The 19132-nt window shown below is 36.9% G+C and overlaps 1 protein-coding gene across 2 annotated transcripts in view; it reads right to left on the reverse strand.

The window, feature by feature from the left end:
* Positions 1-19132, reverse strand: part of clstn2 (calsyntenin 2) — a 188033-nt gene that overhangs the window by 34775 nt on the left and 134126 nt on the right. For both annotated transcript variants that reach the window (XM_015380869.1, XM_015380868.1), the window contains exons 6-9: positions 16002-16151; positions 12781-12966; positions 11935-12192; positions 10002-10123 (exon numbers count right to left, since the gene is read on the reverse strand). In XM_015380869.1, the coding sequence (XP_015236355.1) occupies positions 10002-10123; positions 11935-12192; positions 12781-12966; positions 16002-16151 (716 nt within the window). The remainder of the gene's footprint in view (positions 1-10001; positions 10124-11934; positions 12193-12780; positions 12967-16001; positions 16152-19132) is intronic.

Consider the following 19132-nt stretch of genomic DNA (forward strand, 5'->3'; position numbering starts at 1 on the left):
GTATCTTTGTCCCCCTGAAAACCTCTGCCAGCTAATGTTTTCCCATTACAGATTCTCTTACATGGATCCCTGTTTCCTTTCTCATCCAGGCCGTCTGACCGCTGAGGTCAATTTTCAGAGCCAGCGCAACCTACTGGTATTTAAGAAGGTTAGTAGCTTTTATTCATTGCACCTTCAACATCACTGAGTTGTTCTTGGCTATTAACTCTGTTTTTCTCCACTGGAACTGACTGGAACTGAAATTCCAGTCAGTTTTTTTCTTTTTTAATTAATAAAGTACTTTAAAGTTTTTACTCCTTGTGTCTGTTGAATTATCAGGTCTCCAGATTCTGTCCAGACAATTTAGTTTATTAGACCTTCTAACATCTCCTTTACTCAGTTTCACTCCCCGAAAGCATAAAAAGATTTTATATCCTACACAAATCTAACTAATCAATACGAAGTAAACAGAAAATGGATGGATGGATGGACAGACTAGCAAACAGTTGGATAGATGAAATAAACTGTCAGCTTTAGTTATGTTGATTACATTCTTGTAAGGCGCACCCAACATGTATAGTTATCACTCAGGAAGCAGCTTTAAGCGTCTCCTCTTTGACACGCAAACAATACTACTATCCGTCGCCCTCAGGTCTGAACAAACACACTCACTCACAGTGGAAAGTTATTTACATTTTGAGGGATAATAGAAACCTGAGGCAGAAAGACTCCTGTTGAGTATTTAAATGGGTCTCGAAAATAGTGACAACAAATAATTGAAAAAAAAACCCCCAATGACTTCTAAAATTATTTGGATAATGTGTTACCATAGATAATGTCTTTCAAAAGCATTCATGCACCACAAACAATATCACATCTTTTCCGATTACATTTACAGATTGAGATGTTACTTTGTTTTTTTATGATAGACCACCACAGGCTGACGGATAACTGTGAATTAGAGAAAAAATGCGCATGCTTTTTTATGGCGGATCCTGGCCTTTCCAATAGATAAAGCTAAAGATGTTTTGGTATGCTTAAGTTTATAAATACTATAACATTAACCGAGTACATTTTAAAAGACAAAGCTAGAAACAAAACACAGAAGATGAATCATTTTCAAATTCTTCTGGAAAGTTTCTTCAACAGCATTTTCTATAGGCCCAAAGATGCCTGTCAGATCGGCACTTCATTGTGAAGATGAGCATAGTGCATTCCTTCAAAAAATTCTAACCAATCCTTTCAAATAAAACATCTTATTTACATAAAAGTCCTTAATAAGTTCTTATTTGTATAAAATGAACCCTCTAACCAGGCATAAAACATACAAAACACAAAATTATCTCTAATATTTATTCATGTTTTAAAAACTGTATATAAATATAGAACATATCTGCAATATTCGCTTATTGTTATTATTCTATCACTGCTTCTCCCTCTCTGATCACCTCCTGCAATTCAGTTAAGCTGAAGTAAATCTCCAACAATTCTGATACTATGGTTCTTGACTGGAAAAAGGTGGCTTGTCCCTTCAGTTTGGATTAGAGTTTCTTCAAATGCCCCCCAACTAGAAAGAAATCAAGGAGCTTGTGCGGGAGGTGGAGTGATACCTGCTATAAATAGTCAGGCTCTCATCCATTTGTTGAGAGACGCTGTACTCTCTTCTACTCCGGAGTTGCCCTGGGAGATTCAGAGGGTGGAGGTAGGTATTTGTTTCCCCCCAGCTCAGAGGTCTTGTGGTAGAGTTTACCCCGGTAGATGAGAGGGTTGCATAACTTTGGCTTTGGTCAGGGGGAGGTCCCTGAACAGCAGTTTAGAGTACCATTCAGTCTTAGTCTCCCTGGGCGAGGTGTTCCATACTTCTGTTGGGGGACTTCAACTCCCATGTAGGAAACGACAGTGACACCTGGAAGGCTGTGATTGGAACGAATGGACCCCCATCTCTGAACCCGAAAAATGTCTCATTACTAGACTTTGGTACAAACTGTTCATAATGGACACCATTGTCCAATATGAGCATCATTTTCTCACATAAGGATGTCTATTGTTGCGCTTGTACCTGTAGGGGCTGGGGCATCAGCAGTATGGAGTCAGGGGCCTTTATCAGGGGCCATTTCAATTTTGTACAAGCAGTGCAGGAGTTTGGTTAACATTGCCAGCATTAAGTTGGACTACCTGGTGCGTGTTGGATTCTGACAAGGCTACCCTCTGTCATTGATCCTGTTCATAACCATTGTGGACAAGATTTCTAGGTGCAAAGATGATGAGAACAAGTGCTTCTCTCTCTCTCTCTGTGTCTAAAAGCTTTGTATATCTACAAAATGTTACTTTTGCCCATTTGTTTTGCAAACAGCAAAGATACAATGAGAAATGTCTATGAAGATCAACTGTCAACTCTTTCACAATCTCAATTAGACTTAGGTCTTGACTTAACAATTATGGAATATTTTCTACTGGTCTATCACAAAACTCCAGTAAAACAATGTGAATTGTATAGCAAATCAACTTTCTAATTTTCTTTCAACAAATTATTTAAAATGGGTACATAACATACATTTATTTGTTTTACTCAATAACATTATAACCCTTAAAATTGATCAAATGAGATATACTCCCTTTGAATGCATTTAACTTTCAAAATTATCAAATACAATCTAAACATTCTGTTTATTGAGAGAAACATAGGATGAAAAGCTCAATCACAGAGTACAAAAATACTCCAGTACAACCTGATACAGTATCTACTGCAAACAGGAAAAGGATCTCTACACTCACACAGCATCACAGCTGTCTACTGCATCCAATTAATCTCCTGAGAAACAAAGCGGGGAATTCTAATCAACACAAAGCAGGGAACAATTCACAGTACCACAGGCATGGTGTTAGCAAACAGATAAGACAGATAAATCTAGATGCATTACTGACAAGCAGCAGATGTAATGCTGTTTAACTCCCGCACCGCGGTGCTGCCACTAAAAGAAGTCAGACATGAATAATAGCAGGGAATTTTACTGATTTCTGCCGCTTGCAGTTACTGAAATATGACTTTGATTCATAGCCTCAGATGTTTTACAGCCTCAGGTAATTTTGATAAAACTACTGATCAAATGTGAAATGATATTTTAATCTCCAACATATCAAGCCTCTGCTTGGGGGATAAAAACTTATTAGGATATTGTCTCATTCTGACAAACTACAGAGACAGCCACATTTATACTGCAGCACTCCTAGAGAACACAGTTAGAAAGTCTGAAATAAATAAATAATTAAATGAAATTATTCTTTCATTGCAGTAACACGATCATACATTTAATCTTTGAAATAACAATCCATCCAATCTAATCAGTTGGTTGGGTATAAATCCTATAAAATATATTTGTTCTTAACAAAATAACTGGTTTCACATTTTAAGCACCCTTGGAATTAGTACCGTACTTGGGGCATTCAACCTTTGTTCATAGGACAGCATTAGGACTATTCAGAAGGTTAAAGTAGAAATGTCTTCTATTATTTAAATTGGCTGCACAGTGAAGACGTTTTCAGCACTTGTCTTCTAAAAAGGATTTCCTAGATTTAAATCCCGGCCCTGCCTGTCCTCAGTCCTCCAACCATGCATGAGTTCTAAAGTGGTTACTACTCAGATGGTTACCGTAATAGTTTGGTTTCCTCCCAGTCTAAAGACAAGCATATGGTCTCTTTAAATCGTCCTTTGTTGTAAAATTGTTTGTGTTGTGTTTTCTGTCCTGTGTGTCTGTCACATTTTGCCTTTATTGTACTGGTAAATTGTTCAAAGCAGACTTGCCCCCTGTAACTGGTACTGATTTAGAAAAATGATGAAGGCTTTAATGGTTTAGCTGGTTATTACTCCTTTAAACACCACAATCCTATTTTGTACAACAAAATAGCCACACACAAAAAAAGCCAAAGACCCAAATTTGCACATCTTAAAAAAATAAGAAAATTGAAGCAAGATCTGTTCCAGTGAAAGTCCAGATTAGGTGCAAAAAAAGCCACTTGTTCTTAGCTTTGAGCAGAAATGATCACACTCTGCCTCACGTCAAAGCTCAGTGATCAGAGAAAGTGGGTGTGTTGTTTAGTGTGCAGTTGCAACTAGGTTAAGGGAGGTGTTTCCTGGAGGAGGCGGTTAATCACTGCTTTACATGAAACAGTGATGGCCACTAGTTTTGATGACAGGCAGGGGCTGCTGCTCAGCAGTGTTGGGCAAGTTAGTTAAAAAGTTATTACTTATAGTTACTAATTAATTCTCCAAAAATGTAACTGATTTAGTTACTCAATTATAGTGAAAGTAAAATAACTAATGCCTTATTGATTTTTACAAAGTAATAAGTTACAGCACTAGTTACTGGAAAAATAACGTAGATACTAAAACCTGTTATTTAATCAATATGTTAGTCCTAACACTGCTGCTTCGACAGCAGAATTATTTAAGATTGATTAGATAGAATGAATCAAGCAAAGTACCACTTTGATAAGTTGATTTTGCATGATATAGGAAAAAGTCAGTATATCAAACCATATCTATTTACTTTTGTGACAACTAAAAAGGCAACTATATATATATATATATATATATATATATATATATATATATATATATATATATAGTGATCGTTGTAGAGAACTGCTAACTAAAATATTTCATCTTGGCAATGTTTTACCTCATCTGCTCAAGCTAAATTGGGGTTTTCTTCCAGCCAAATGGTTTAAAAATTCAACTATGAATAAAAAACGTTTGAGTGATTCTTAGTATCTTATTCCTTAAAAACTTGTGAGGTATTTTTTTTCCAGTTGCATAAATGAGTTGAAGTTTTGATTTTTGTTTACTTTTTCATTTTGAGTTTATGCCTGCTACAAAAAAAGAAAAAAAAAAAAAAAGAAAAAAAGAACAGCATTTGACATGTTTTTAATAGGGTATAAAACATTATAACTATTGGAGTATGTAGATTCTGCAACAGCTTCCTCCCCACCGCCACCAGACAACTAAACTGTTGAAAAAACTCTACACCATGTAACAGAGTCCGCATCACACTGATAACACCAAACCAAAATCCTGCATATTGCACCACATTTGCTCTGACCTTCATATCATTGCGTTTTGCATCATGTTTTTTTCTCCCACACTGTTTATATTTGATCACTGCAGCACTTTATAATGGAAATGTTCTGAAAGCTATACAAAATGAAATTTCGTTTTGCATACACTCTGTGTATACAAAATGACAATAAAGGTTGTCTAAGTCTATGTAAGAAAAGTATTTTCATAGAGTTAAATGAATAAATTACAACACTTGTAATCTTAGTGTAAATAAAATGGATTTAAAATCTAAGTTAAGCTACTTTCCTCTCCACCCTGTTTTCTCAGCTGTCTTTGATCTACATTCCAGCCAACATAACTTGAAAAGGAATTTCCAATTAAAGAAATCTCCTAAGAACAACTGAACGGTGTTGAAACTCTAGGAATACCAGATTTAAAGAAAGATAAATATGAGTACAAACGGGTGTGATTGCTCCATCTAGTTCATAAAGATACATAATATATAAAAGACAAGCATCATCTGTGTGCATGCATCCACATACAATTTTAATAAGTCAGAGGCTTTAGATGAATGTGTGAAGGTTTCTGTCCAATGTGACATTCCTACAGACTGCCGATCGATGTGGTAAATGGAAGCTCTCCCTCTCTCTCGTTGCTCTCTTTGCCAGCCTCCTTTCATCCCACTCTACCCCACCTCTCTAGGCATGAGAATTGCAAAATCAATAGAGCTAAATGGAGTTGCCACGGAAGCCATTGAGTGTCCTTACTAAGTGCATCGGCTATAAAACCCCTCACTCTTCTCTCCCCCTGTTTACCACTCTCCTCATTCAACAATCTCCACTGCTCCTGTCCTCATTATTCCACACAAAGAAATACAGCAGCCGTAATTCATAGGTCACCACTTGGTTCTCAGAAACTCAAGGATAATGATAAGTAGTAGCAGTAAATTACTGTGTGAGTCAGATCAGAATTATTATGTAATAAAACGGGGAATATGAGAAAGGCATGTACGTTTAGAGCTCATCATAAATGAGAACATGTGAAACTTGCCTTCATTATACTTTTATATAGGCCAATTCAGTCTACAAGTATACATGGCACTGCAAAAAGCAATTTGGGACTGAATAGGTATTATATGTCTATGGGGAATTTGTAATAAGGATTGATACACTAGAGTTCTACTTAGTCTTTGTAGGAAAAGGACAGCACTCAGGTGTAAAGTATGTGTGTTTAGATGCAGTTACGGCAAATAGAGGAAATAAGGTACATTTCGCTAAAGTGATGGATCAGTTTAACAGTTATTAGGGTGTGATTGCTGGAAAGTTGTGAATCAATGCATCAACCAGATTTCCATTGAAAGAAGGTTTACCAATCTTATTAATATATTAAGGTAAACCTCCAGCTTGTTTTCTTTGTTGGCTCTGGTGTCTTTCATGTTCTTCTAGACAGAACCCCTAAGATTCTCTGTGGATTTTTGGTTCGGTGAGTTTTTTGGCCACTAAGGCATGGGGATGCTTGAGCCGAAAAAAGGGTAGAGTGCCTTCTCTGGGTTGGGGAGAATGTCCTGCCCCTAGTGGAGGAGTGTAAGTATCTTGGGATCTTGTTCACGAATGAGGTAATAAGGGAGCGGGAGATCAACAGGCAGATTGGTGCACTGTACCTCTCTGTTGTGGTAAAGAGAGAGCTGGGCCAAAAAGCAAAGCTCTCAATTTACAGGCACTTTGGGAGCTGGCCCAAGTGGCTGGGGAGAGTGACGTCTGGGCCTCCCTACTGAAGGTGCTACCCCCTCAACCCGACGCTGGATAAGTGGATGGATGGATAGATGAATAAAGCATGGGGATACCATGGCCACTAAACTAGGGACCAGCACTTTTGGTAGTGTGGGCAAGTAACCAGTCCTGCTGATAATGTAAACCTGGCTGCATCTCTAAATACCTTGTTATCAGAAGAAAGCATGATGTGCTGTAAAAATTCCTGGTAGACCATTGGGTTAACTGTGGAGTTGATAAAAAACTGTGGATCTACATGGCTCCTGGAATCACATTGAACCTCGATGGACTGGGGGATCTTAAGATAAAATTCAAAATGTACTCTCATTAAAAAAAACGATTGCAGAGCAACAGTCCTCTGTTTTTTTACTCCAACATAGGTGAGAAAGTTCTGAAATTCTTTCTGGTTAAGTGATTTCTCATCCAGAATGCGACCTCTGTAGCACATGTCGTCGATGTGTCTGAGTGCCAGGGTTCCTGAAATTGGATTTAGCTGCATTACATTCCCCAATAATCTTGTCCAGTCTTAAATGAAGTTTGCTCTTTTTTTAACTTTCGCTTTTGCATGTTCTCAGCCATGATCTATCGTTTCACTTTAACTAGAAAAGGTTTTTTGAAGGTTTTCAATGCGAAGAAGATGTCTTCTGGACAGCTATTCATTCAGTAGTCTTTTCCATGATTATGTGGATCATAGCATTTTTTATTATTTCAAAAATCTATCTAATGGATGTTTGTAACATTGCAATTAATTAGCTCTAGACCATAATAATCTAAATGACAAAAAATCAGTGCCTGACATATATCATTTGGTGTAATGGCTCTAGATGTTAACCTCAATTATCAAATTAAATTAATGTTTAATGCCCCACAGAAACAGGCTACTTAGCGTTTGAAGGTTTGATGAAGAAAAATCAGTTTTATATAGTTTAGATAGATTCAAAAAACATATAATATCAAAAGTAATAAACTAGACTTTTGTTTTTTGTTTTCATCTTTAGGTATTTTCTTTTAAGTGATCAGGTTCAGTTCTCTGGGCTTTCCGAAGGTATTTGAAACATTTCTAAACAATAAGAAAGGTAAATAACTGTAAAAAAAAAAAATAAATAAATAAAAGAAGATGATTCAGGCCTAGAAGAAGGTCCAGATGGCTAATTAAACTCTTTAAAATCCTTGTCTTTACAAAAGAGGACCAAAGGGATGCATCATCCTTCAGTCTATCAACCTCTTTATGCCATGTTTATCATCCAGAGGAAATATTACAAAATAAATGTATAATATTGGTCCAAAGCAAATAAGTAAATTCGCCATATGCAGTACCACTTTGTCTGCCTTCAAGTTTTATATTAACTTCATAATATAAATGATAATATAGATCAAAAGAGTAATTATAGTTGCTCAAAATACCTTTAATTCAACGCTGAATTACTTTAGGTAAAGATTAAGAGCATAACAAACAAGACTGTTTAATCAGCATTAATTATTAGGTATGTATCCAATTTCACACATCTTTCATGCAAGCACAGTTAAAAGCAATTGTTTGTGTATTGTTTTTGGATTTAATGACTGTTTCTGGTAAAATCTTCAACTAGAGCATAAGGAAAACAAAGAGTCTGTCTACACACTATACTAGCATTACTGTTTGGTATCTTATCTCTTAAAAGTAAAGTGAGAGAAAAAAAACTTTCACAGAATGAATGACAACAGAGTAATAGAATAGAAGAAGAGTCGGGAGGTTGTTTGCTTAGAAGACTGCATTCTGCTGCTTGGATGCTATTTCTTTGTCATGTTTACCTCCACAGGCTCCAGGGAAAAGAACAGCAGATGGGAAAACCATTTTTTAATCTACCTTTGACCTAGACCAAACAAATATCTGTTTGAATGGTACAAAGGAGGAACAGGGATTTTTTGAACCAGTGACCTGCAATAAACCTTTCTTACGGTCCAAAGAATATATACACTATTAGTTAACTTCACACGAGAAAATGGATTTCAGCTTGAAATGAAAAAAAAAAACCTTACAAAAGTGCTATTTAATTTTATAAAGTTGCAGGTATGAAACTTTCTCATGCTTCATGTTTCTACATGTTTTAAATATATGAGGCAAAACTCTGATCAAATCCAGAGCAATTAACTACTTTTAGAATCCAATTTTAAACAGAGTGAACCTTTGTGATGTCAGCTGTTCAAGGGTTCAAGGATTCGTTAGAAATCATTTACAAACAGGATTATAAAGACAAACACAGTTAAAAAAAACAGATAAGGCTGCAGAGATATTTAAGGAGAATTCGATCCAAACAAGACATGGTATCCATCTAAAGGGACAAGACGAGAGTAGTATAGCATTGTTTAGAAAATTAAAAGTTTTCCGAATGAGCTGCTGGGATACACAGCTCAGGTGGACGAATTTGACAACAGTACAAATTTGGGGCATCCATTCAGCAAATCGAACCTTAATAGATGGCAAAAAGAAATCTTTTCAGGAAAGAAAAACAAGGAGCCTTATTTATAGCTTTAAACTTTACCAAAAGCATTTTAATTGACAAAGAAAACACTTCAAAAAAGTACGGTGCTCAAAAAAGGGCAAAATTTAACTTTTTGTGGCCTATAAGCAAAATTACTTTAACTAGATAAATAATACTTTGCATCAATCTGAAATACACAAACAGTGGGAATGAAATGCTTCAGCAGACATAAGAAAGCTGGTCAGAGTTTTTGTCAAAATGGATGGTGCGAAATAGATGACTATCTAGGGGACCTTTGTGACCTTCCCCTGTAGTTGGAAAACATAATATGATGCAACTCACTTTCAAAACAAAATCTCTCTAAAGAAATGAATTTTTCCTGAACATACTGTAGGTCCAAAAACTCTCCAGGTAAATGACAGATAAAATAGATCTTCTGCTGAAAGAGCCATTAACCAGAGCTAAATAGACCTTCCATCCTTGATGTGGGAAATGTGTGTTTTACTGAGTTAAACTTTTAGCATAAGGGCGTCTGCTACTCTCTTATCTCCCACTGCGAGTGGAAGAAAGTGACGGAAGGCCTCAGGTAATTATAGGGGAGAGCATTTCTCCTAACTACACAAATAGCGATGGCCCTTCACTTGCAGAAAATAATCTCCCTCTGTTTAAGACGGGGCACAGACAAGCCTGCGCGTTTAAAAGCATGCACTCACACTTCTCATACAGCCTCCTCACCTGCTCCAGTTTCCAGTGGAACTCAGCGGGCCGGTAAGTGTCGATCTGTGTGAAATCTCTTCTCAGCAGGAACACCAAGCGGCAGTTGTGAACATACAGAGAGTAGTGGTGGCGGTTCATCTCTGCAACAAGTATTTCAAAATATTGCATCGTCAAACAAGTGCATGCATATAAACTCCTTCAAAATGATCATTGTTTCCAAAATAATATAATGCATGCATTTTTTTTTTTATTCCTCTAAATGCATTCTTGTTATTACTTAAAGTACAGATTTTCTTTATGTTAAACCCCTTGGTGATGAACCAAAGTTTGCCTTTATACATCAGAGAAATAATATGTTAAAAATTTCTGATGACTAGCATAGGGTATACATTTAATTATGCACTTTAAGCTTAAAATGCATACCTCAAGCACAAGTGATGGTTTCCCATACTGATGGTTGTCATAATTACACAGTGACATCTATGCACGGGAGCCTCTTTTCTGTCATTGAGCCCCAGGGTAGCTGTGGCTAGAATGTAGCTTACCACCATCAGTGCGTGTGTGTGTGAATAAATAAATTAATGTAGTGTAAAGGGCTTTAAACTTCCCTAAATTGAAAATGCCATTTAACATTTTACAAGTTTTCTTGAACTTTTGTGCTTCTTCATATCTGAACTATCTAATAGTCATCAGTCCCTCATCTGTTTGCCTCGGTATTCCATCTTTCTCTGCATTCATCCCACGTTTAATGTTTCCCAGATCAAACCCAGTCGTACCAGCACATTGGGCCCTCCTTCTGAGCCCCTTCCTTCCACCCAAGATGTGGATGGACATCTGCTTACACCGTCCGCCGGATTGTTGACTCCCGTCGGCGAGGTGGTGAGTGACAGTACCTCGTCGACTGGGAGGGCTACGGTCCGGAGGAGAGTTCATGGATACCCGGCTCTTTTATTCTTTCAATTCTGTCTGCACACCTGTTACTCATTACCTAATCATCCTGGAGCTTAAGAGGAAGCAGACTGCCAGCACCTTGTTATTTGAGTATTTGCCAGTTATGGTACTCTGAGCCCCCATAAAGATACTCTCTGTGTTACTTTCCTTTAGACAGACTTATAGTATCTTGTTGTCCACATTCTCTCAGGTGTTTCCTTGTGACGCCATGGATCCTCCTTGTGAAGACCTAGATATGGTTTTCTTGATTCTCTCTCCTTGTGACACCGTGGACTGTTACCAACTGGTTGCCCAAGTCCCTCCATTAACTCCTCAGCTTGATTATAAGCAGTTCCTGGTTTCTCCAGCTGGCAGTCGGATAACTCCTCTTTCTTCCTCCAAGTCTGAGTAAACCTGTTCGCCCTCCACCCAGACTCCACATCATCAATCTGAACTCACTCAGCCGAAACCGCTCTCTGGAACCTGGACACTCAAAAAGGAACCAAGACCACAAACCACATTCCCCTCCATTCTGGGTGAAGGAAAGCTTCAATCCAAGTAAGATCTGTTTTTTTAAACTTCTCTCAAAGATCATATTGCCGACAATCTCAAACTCATCTTCTCCCTTTTTCTTCTCAGCAGTGTGCAGACAACTAAGTGTGCCCTCCCTCCAAGGACCCAAACCATTTACTGAATTATTTCAACTGTTAAAATAAACTTGATCTATCTGATCCCCTGTTCTCCTGTTGTTCTGCATGTTGGTTAAGAAACTGGAAATCTGTATGTGATATTTTGAGCTTCATTTATTATCATTATTAAATTATTATAATTAAAATTTCAAATAATATTTAGATTTTGTACTTTTTGGTGTTTAATTATAGAAAAATTAAGGAAATCTAAGTTGTTATTAAGGGAGAAGAAAAAGTCTTACTTAAAGGGAGATAAGGGTCAATACAAATATCAATGTCATATCAGGCTCCTACATCTTATCATTAAGTTGATGTGATGGTTATTTTCCCACCTGTCTTGTCAGAGTTGCACAGTATGGTTTCCTTTGCAGCTCTAAGTCCTGGACTTGGTCCATGTTTCATCCATGTTGCTATGGTGAATTGGTCTGTCAGGTTCTGGGGCACCACGTGATCTGGAACATTTGCAGCCTGGTTCCCGTCAAACCTGTAGATGAGGTCGCTTTCACGTCCACTGTCAGTGAGAAGAGATGCGGTCCAATTTGCCGAGGGGCTGGGGGCAGGAAGGAGGTCGGTGCTGCCTGACGCTGCACCTTGATGTGCCAGTCAGAAGATATAACAAGGACAATGTATTTACAGGTAGTCAGTCTGGAGGAAACTACATAAAAGATACAAATGGTCAAATACCTTAATTCAACAATTCTAATATCTAAATACATTTTAAAAATGAAAGGACTGACAGAATAATAAATATTCACTTTTTTTATAATAATGAAACAGTCTGTATTGCTCTATCAAATAAAACTCACTGGAAATAGAGTGAAGTTATTGGTTGCTTTGTGGCAGCAGGTTCAAGAAGTTGAATACTTTTGCAAAGTATTAAGTAAGAATGAATGTTTCTAGGTATGAATGGATGGTTTAAAAAAAGGAAGTTCCAAATTAAAGTTTAATCAAATTCAATAAAGGTCATTTAAACAGTGTGCGGGATTGAATTATTATTATAGAAATCAGTCTACTGAGAAGGTTAAGATGTCAGGAGGCAATTTTATATCTGAATTAAAATTTAATGCATTCATAGTCCCTTACTGTTGAAAAGCGCCTCACTATTTCAGTAAAACATTCTCCCTCCTTGCTTTATAGTAATCCAACTGCTTTTCTTTTTCCTTTGTAGCTTTACTTACCACACAGTTTCTGCAAAGACTTTTCAGAGTAAGTTTCACGGTCGCAGCCCTTTCCAATGTGATTTGTCTGCAGCTCCACCATGGCCTTTACTCCGGACAAGGGCCCTCCACATGTTTCCAGGTGCATCTTGGGAAATAGTTGTTTGCTTCCAGTCCCTGGCTCATAATCCACTCGCTTGTTCCAGCCTAAAAAAAAAAAAGACACTTGAAGAGTATGTGCATGCTTGTTTGAAGCACTTAGCCTTCACCTTAGACATCAAGATCTCAGTCTTCTTATAAGATGGATTTTTTGGGGGAAATTTGTATCTGTTATTTGCTGAAAGTGAACGATGCAGTGACACAAGTACTAATGAGGTTGCTGTGCCAAAAGGGCTGTTAAAGATAGCTCCCTTGCTTTTTACTGCCAGCTGGACAGCCAGTGTAATGTAATGCAGTTTTTTTTTTTAACTACCAAGTTGTTAAGACTTTTATTCAGTGTGTACTAAAATGCTTCTTTTGGGGCAATGGAAGAGATTGAACATGCTGATTCTGCTCTGTGCATGTCATATCAGTGATATCAAGTCTCCTGAGGAAATTACTGAGAGAAACAGATTGTGATTACAGTGGTAGGGAGAGATGATGGGGATTCCTCATTATTGAGAGAGATTTCCTAAACAGCAGCTGCGGAAGCTTTGCTGACCTTTGCGCATGATGAAATAGGTTACAGAGGAGAGCAGAGAGAGCTTGCGTTAAATGCATCCCTGCATTATGTTTTATTCATGGTTTTAAGCTACGAGAGGGTAATGGTTTTACATTAAGCTTTGCATGGGTTAATGGTCCTGGTTTATAGCCACTTTTATGAGACAGAATTTGAAAAAATAACACAACATTGGTAAGGATGCGAGCACAATAAAGAGGCCTTTTTTGTACCAGATGACATTTTTAGATACATTTTCTCAGATCTTAGAAAAAATTAAAAGAAATAACTACAGTTTATGCTAGTTTCATTACTTCTTCCGTGACAGTAGCCTGACTTGCTAACTGAAGGAAACACATTTTTTATACCTGTACTCAGACTGGTTATATTGACCTACATTTTATGCAGGAACTGCCCTTCACATTATGAATATATGTGCTCATATTTTATGAGATTTTATCTGCGGTGTCACATCTGTCTCTTCTACTACTCTAAAGTTGTTACAGAACAAAAATATTTATGATCCATTTTTATAGCATTTTAATCTTTCACTTAAATTTAGAAACTAGTATAGAAGAGAATAGAATAGAATGGAAAACCAACCCATTTACAAATATGTAAAATGAAAACAACTATGTGAATAAGAGGATGGATGTAAAATCGCTTACGGAGCAGGTAAATACTGTGCAAAAATCAGATAAATCTGTGCAAATTAAGGCAATGATGCACACAACACTTACTAAGCATATAAAAACTATGTTACTAACAGCATGGTTGTAAACATTTGTTGAACCTGTAAGGAGAAGTTGAGATTATAAAGACTAACAGTCGCTGCAAGAAAGGATCAGCAGTAGCAACACTTTATGTACCTTGAGTGCAATGGAGGACCCCCGGTACCAGGGATGTCCCGATCAGATATTGATCCAATATCAGCCAAAGATCTGATACCGAATTATATCGGCTTGCATCTGAAATCTCAGATATTAGTATGCTGATATGAACACATTGCTTCTGTTTGAACTTAATCAGTGGTTTATAGCACATGGGTCAGTTGTTGTCATACCTATTGGGGTTGACGAATGTTCTTTGATTAATGTGACTGAACAAGCCTTTTTCATTCCACATCCTACACCACAGAATAAGTAATGTGGGGTGACAGTGGCGTCAGATGAATTGGTTTGCCCTGCAACTGGAGGGTTGTGGGTTCAGTGTTGTTGCTGTGTTCTTGGGCAAGACAATTCACCTGCATTGCCTACTTATGGTGGTCAGAGGGACTGGTGGCACCAGTGTTTGGCAGCTTGGCTTCTGTCAGTGAGTCCTCTGACTTGAAAAAGCACTATATGTGTACAGCCCATTTAATACAAGTATGTATAATTAATGCTGATATTGTATTAGGCTAATATGGGTATCAAAAACTAAAGCTGCAATATTCTATCGTATTGTAAATCAAGAAGTTGTATTGGGACATCCCTACACTCAGGAGGTAAACTCTAAGCCTTCTAGTAAAGAGCATTAGTGTTGTTACAGCAGTCCAGTTCATCGCTAAAGATTGTTACAGTCCAGTTCATTGCTAGAGATTGTTACATTCTGCAAGAACAAAGAACTTTTTCTCGGTATCTCTGGGGACAGTGGGTGGTTTAAGCCTAAAAGTTAAAAGGGAAAAATCATCCCTGCTTTGCCGTTTTAACAATATTCATGAAAATGCTGACTTTTTGTACAATTTTTCTTGGAAACTCTTCAGAAAAAAAGTTCTTTCTAGATGATATGTTGAGAACAAGCAGCGAGAAACCTGCAGCCAGGACCCACAAGACACTTCTGTGAGAATAATTACATTATTTTGTTCTTGCAGCTGTGGGAGGAAGAACATTTTTTATTTGTTCTCCTCGAGTATGTACTGTATTTCAAGAGTCCACTATCTTAAGTTCCCAGGATGTTTCCTGGATGCATATGTTCAAAGAACTGCTATCTAATTTTATTTTATCACAAAGACACAGCTTGGTCTTAGATGATTAAATATGTAAAACAGTTCCACTTAAACATTTTTTTAGTAAGATTGTATTAACATCGTAAGTTTGTTTCATTTTTATCTCTCTCCTATCTGTTCATTCTACCTCTTCCTTCATCCTGTTCTGCCTCTACTCCAATCGTTCTGTCTTTCTCATTCCTGCATGAGCTTGATTCCTGAGATGCTGTCAGAGCAGACAGGTGAAGCAGCAGGGGAGATGGGTTGGACTGAATACCAAGCTGTTGGCATGTTAAGGAAGAAGAAAAGAAAAATGACCAGTCTAGTCAGCTTTCCCTCCTGAGGTTTCTGTCAGGTCCTTTGATTTCCTTCAGAGACATTCTGTCTAAAATGAGAAAAAAGTTCCTTCACAATGGAGGGTATGCCTTTAAGAGTGCTCTGAATGGCAATCTTGAGTTTTGCATGCATTTAGGTAACTGAAGGCAATAGATAAACACATCACACCAACATACTAATCAGCGATTTTAAACCAAGTATTTCAAGGTTAGACATCAGGAGTGAATTACACTGTTTGTTTCTGACCTTGCCATCCTGGTTTGCAGACAGGCTTGACTTCAATATGTACCACCACATCCTCTTTGGCTTTCTTCTGACCGCAGTCAAAGGCAGATACCATAATCCTGTAGCTCTGCTGCTTTTCATAACTGAGTCGCTCTGTGTTTCTGATGTTACCTACGGGGTAACAAAAAAAAGAAGGGGGATTATTTTTAAACTGAGGAAACTACAATTATATTCCGAGTTAAAGAAAGGCAGAAGCAAACTGTAGCTGCAAGGGAAATAATGTTAAGCCTGATGTCACAATTGACTGAACTTGTATTACTTTTTTTTTTGTTAAAACCTCCCTGTAAAATTTTCATACAAAATAGGATGAATAGATGGTCTCAAGTCACTGGCGCAGAGTATAAAAGCAACGAGATAAAAATGGTTTGATGTCACTGCCTTTAAAAAAGCAAACTTATAAGTGAATTTAAAAAGCAATCTGAGAAAAATGTGCTTTCTTTACAACGATATATTCATCTTTATGTGATCATTGATCTAGTAAAGCCGTACAGCAGCTGCTATCATGACTGAGAGGTTTGAATTTTTCAAACTTCAGCAATTAATTCTTGTTAATGAATGCTGAAAACATGTAAGAATACTTTTCTTCCCTCATGATTTTATTCATATTCTTTAATAGGTTTCTTTATTGAATTAATTGATTGCCTTTACTTAGTGGCTTAATTTAAGCAACAAATGTAATGGTGTTTTGGTTTGTGATTAAGAAGCATATAAATGTATGTGGCGTGACAGAAGGCTGTTGGTTGTCGAAGACGTGACTATAGGCAAGTGGAAGCAGAGTTGGAGAAAAAACATAAGTATGTCTTATAATACAAAAGTCCAGAAATATGAAATAAGGGTAATTCATTAAAATAGAACTAAAGACAAACCAAGAATCTGGAGGGAAGATGATTGAGGCAGAATTACTAAAAGAACATAAGAACATAAGAACAGGAAATTCTTGAGTCTAATGAGCGACGTGAAAGCAGCCGAGGATATTCAGAGAAGAGACACAAAAACATTAAAGAGAAGTAAAGAAGGGACTAAACACCAACAATAAATTAAAAGCAGTATACCAACTAAATCAACCACAGAAAAAAGAATTCAAACAAGAGGAGACTGGAAAACTCAGCAACTGTCATTTCTAACTACAGAGGCTAGATTAACAGACTGGTAAAAAAAAGAAAACTCAAAATGCAGAAAACTTAGCTACCAAAACATGATAAATAATACATCTTCTATTACTTTATCAATGAGACGTCCCAGTATGTTCTATGTATCTAGTATCTAACAATCTAACTTACATGAAGTAGTTAAGCAAGCCTGCTGCAAATATTTTCAGATGCGTGGTACAATTTGAATGAAATTACATCTTTTACTCTTTGTCATGATACACATTAAATACAAAAGCACCACAAACTACACACCCTTCATAGACTTGATTCATTGCTTCATTTTTGAACTCAGGTACATTGTGATTTTTAATACACTGACTTAGACGGATAGATATGAAACAGTGCAATGATGTGGCAGACATATTTGGATATGCTATCCTCTAAGCTAAAGCCATTACTGATTCTTAGTAGGTTTTTCATTATAGAAGGTCAGTGGTAACACAACGCCTCCAATCTAAATTTCCTGAGAAAATAATCATCCCCTTCTCTATAATGCTCACTACAGACTTTGCTGCAGTTTAAAGGTTAATTTAATGGTTTTCACTTGACAAGGCAGAAGTATGCTTTGGTCTTTATTTTGCTTTGGTCTTTATTTTGGATAACCGTTATTTTGGGACCATTTAATCTGCAAGCAGATTAAAAACAAAATTTTCATATCATTCTAAAAGAATCTTACATCAAAAATACAAATTATGTCACTAAGGGCAGTTTATGTTTTCAATTTATAAACTAGTTTTAAAGGTATAGTGGAGGATTTTTAAATTTTTTTGAAAAGACCCGCCCTCTACACTTTAAAAAAAAATGCACATGAAAAACCATGTATCTGCTCCTGAGAGGGAACGCATATTAAACACGTGCGAGAGCATACCAGAGCCCATTTCTCCTCCACGCGATGTTTAAAAGCTGCTGTTTGCATTGCTCATATAAGGCTACTTTCCAAAAGAAGATTTGCAATTTTTCCACTATGTCATACTCATCTAACTGGTTTATTTAAGCCATTGTCTCTCCAATAAAATTAAATCTACATCTAGCATTAGGTACTATTTTAGAACAACTTAATTACTTTTGGGATCCTTTACACATAACAAAGTAGCCACTATTCTCAAGAACAAATCTAACCAATAACTACTGGCTTACTCTGCCCTCCTATCTGTATCTTTCGGCCTGTAAGAAGAGTAAGTCAGACTGGTGTCAAACGCGAAGCAAAATACATGAAGATCAAAATCACAAAGCAATAAGACAAAAGATATTAATAAAAGCATGAACCACCCCGAGAGAGGAGAGCATCTGTGGAGAAAGTGTGTTTTTGTCTGACTGAACACATTCAGAGAGAGAAATAAATACAATTTCAGTCTGCCTTTGGCTTGAATTACGCTGCATTCAGATCAGCCTTGGCTAAGGGCAGTCTGAATCCCAAAGTAAAATTTCATACTGACAGATATGCTTTAAAAAGTACAAAAGAGAACACCGTAATTCAAGCAGATAAAACAGGGGGGAGGAAATAAGTGAAAAGATAGAAAACAAGTGTATCTAATTTTGGGGGGAAATTACAGTACATGTACTATGAATAGATAAAAGCTATCAAATTCAAAACTACCAAACCTTGAGAAATGCTGTTCAAAACTCAACAAAATTTTTTTTTATTGTCAGCCTTCACAGAGTGTCAAAGGACTAGTCTTAAAGTTGGCTTTACAACATCGATACTTAGCAGTGCTTTTTATATTTACACAAGGTTTGGGAGAATTCAGGAATAACATTTACTGTACAAATAAGATAACTACCATTTTTCTCAAGTCAAGCTGTTAAACTAAAAATCTAAACTTATTTTATTAGAAATACGTTTTCTAAGGATGCCTTATTTGTCAATATTGGCATTTGTTTGACCTTAATCTTTTATTTTTTTTGTGGTAAGACCTCTTGGTGTGTCTGTTATTAGTCAAA

Source organism: Cyprinodon variegatus, unplaced genomic scaffold (genome assembly GCF_000732505.1).
Source record: "Cyprinodon variegatus isolate N-32 unplaced genomic scaffold, C_variegatus-1.0 Scaffold224, whole genome shotgun sequence".
Taxonomy (NCBI): domain Eukaryota; kingdom Metazoa; phylum Chordata; class Actinopteri; order Cyprinodontiformes; family Cyprinodontidae; genus Cyprinodon; species Cyprinodon variegatus.